The 2099-nt window shown below is 55.6% G+C and overlaps 1 protein-coding gene across 1 annotated transcript in view; it reads right to left on the bottom strand.

The window, feature by feature from the left end:
* Positions 1-2021, bottom strand: part of ZC3H3 (zinc finger CCCH-type containing 3) — a gene marked incomplete at both ends in the record, with an annotated part of 5175 nt that extends 3154 nt beyond the window's left edge. The window contains 2 exons of the mRNA XM_010131405.1: positions 3-1173; positions 1996-2021. Of these exons, the coding sequence (XP_010129707.1) occupies positions 3-1173; positions 1996-2021 (1197 nt within the window). The remainder of the gene's footprint in view (positions 1-2; positions 1174-1995) is intronic.
* Positions 2022-2099: the final 78 nt, after the last annotated feature.

Genomic DNA, 2099 nt, shown 5'->3' with positions numbered 1-2099 from the left:
ACTTGGAGGTGGAGGGTGAGGTCTGCAGGCTGGATGCTTTCCACTTGTATTTACTGGGAGAAACCCCCACTTTGTTCTGTAGCGCCGATTTTTTCAGCTTTGCTCCCAAATCTGCTCTGAGCGGGAGTTTGGCACCTTTGTCCGCTCCTCCAGCGACCTTCTTGGTGCCTTCCGAAGCTCTAGGGCTGACCCACCTCTTCAGAGGACGAGGGCACTTACCAGGGTTCGCAACCCACGTGTAATTGGTCCTCCTGAACTTGGGAGCTTTGTTGGAGACAGGTGTTGCGGCAGCTCTTTGGAGACCGGCAGCTTTGGGTATCACGGAGAACCTGCTCTTCGGGGTCATCCCAACCACCGATGTCGCAGCCTGAGCAGGTCTAGAGCCCATGTCACCGTCTCCAAGGAGCTTTGAGGATGCTCTGGGAGCACCCCAGGCTTCATCTCCAGATGGCCCTGGAGCGGGCGGTTCTGCCTTTCTCCGCACCAAGAGACGAGCCGGCTCGTGGTCCAGCAACCCCGAAGGCTCCTGAGGTTCCGATTTCAGCGTCACGGCACTTTCGCTGGTGCTTCCGCAAGCAGTGAGGGAGCTGCCAGCCCCGTCACCAGCTAGACGCACCGTTCGGGGCCTTTCCGACACGTTCACGTACACCGAGCTCACCAACCGGTGAGAGGAGCTAAATGACACGGAGAGAGAGGACCGTCTCTCTTCCTTCCCGCTGGCGTAAGGAGATTTCTGCGCATTGCCTGAAGCAGCGGTCGCTGTTTTCAGCCCAGAAAACTCACAGTAAGAACCAATATCAGCAAAACCTTTGGTCTCCTCAAAGGGGGCCGCCCTCTGCGGCAGCTGGATCCCCACCACGATGTTGCCATCGGTGGTTAAGTCCACGTGTCTCTCAGGGGATGATTCCAGTGGTTCAGGTGCTTGGTTGTCCTCGTAGCTTCCGAAAGTCCGAGATGTGCTGGCGCCTCCGCTTCCGTCATCACCCGGCAGCCGGTTGATGAGGGAATATTTTTTCCTCCAGGAATGACCCTGAAAATCCCTCAGAGGCTGCCGGGGGTACCTGGTGGAAAATGCCCCCCTCCTGTTGAAGGGAGGCTGGTGGGGGTTACTCCACCTTGGCGGCAGCGGCCGCGGCACGTCCCCATGGGCATTTTTATGGTCGTTTATGAGACCTAAAGGAGAAGACGACAAGAGGGGGTTAATCACTGGGTCCACGGGAGTTCAGCACCATGACGCTGTTTTAACTCACTCTGTGGTAAGAGCAATCACTCCATCACACAGGCCACACTTCGGACAGTTGATGTTGGAAGGAAAAACTTAAATATCCCCTTCAGTTCCCATCAAAGTCAACAACAAAAGCCATTTCACAGGCTGGAACCACAGACTCACCAACAAACCCTGCACTGGCGCTGGCAGCCACCTTTCGCCCCTTTACGCTCTTTTTTATGTGCCAAAAGGGATATTTGAATTATTGTTTGGGGAGCCTAATTTTTTTAGAAGTGCTAATTTTATTTCCAGAAATCTTATCAAAGCTTGTGCACATCACCCAGAGCAGCCACCACACACAGAGCATCAAATCATTGAATGTTTTGCTTGGAAAAGCCCTTTAAGCTCTTTGAGTCCCCCTGTCCCCCCAGCACTGTCAGGTCCCCACTGACCCCTGGCCCTCAGCACCACCTCCACACACCTGGGAAACCCCTCCAGGGATGGGGACTCCACCACTGCCCTGGGCAGCCTGGGACAGCCCTGCACAGCCCCAATGCGAAGAAATTGGTCCTCAGGGACAACAAAAACCTCCCCTGCCACAACTTGAGGCTGGCTCCTCTCGTCCTGTCACTTGTTCCTGGGGAGAAGAGACCAACTTCCTTCTCACTCCAACCTCCTGAAATTCACGGAGTTGTGGAGAGCCAGAAGGTCTCCCGTGAGTCTCCTTTTCTCCAGGCTCAACCCCCCCAGGTCCCTTAGCTGCTCCTCAGTGCACTTGTGCTCCAGACCCTGCAGCAGCTTTAGGGCTCTTCCTCTTCAAAGCAGCATCCAGGAGGCTCCAAGGCCGCCCCAGCTTTGCTGTTGACTCACTGCACTTCCCTCTGCCAAGGCC

The sequence above is a fragment of the Buceros rhinoceros genome, unplaced genomic scaffold (assembly GCF_000710305.1).
Source record: "Buceros rhinoceros silvestris isolate BGI_N320 unplaced genomic scaffold, ASM71030v1 scaffold3572, whole genome shotgun sequence".
Taxonomy (NCBI): Eukaryota; Metazoa; Chordata; class Aves; order Bucerotiformes; family Bucerotidae; genus Buceros; species Buceros rhinoceros.
This window is presented reverse-complemented; position numbering and strand designations above follow the sequence as displayed.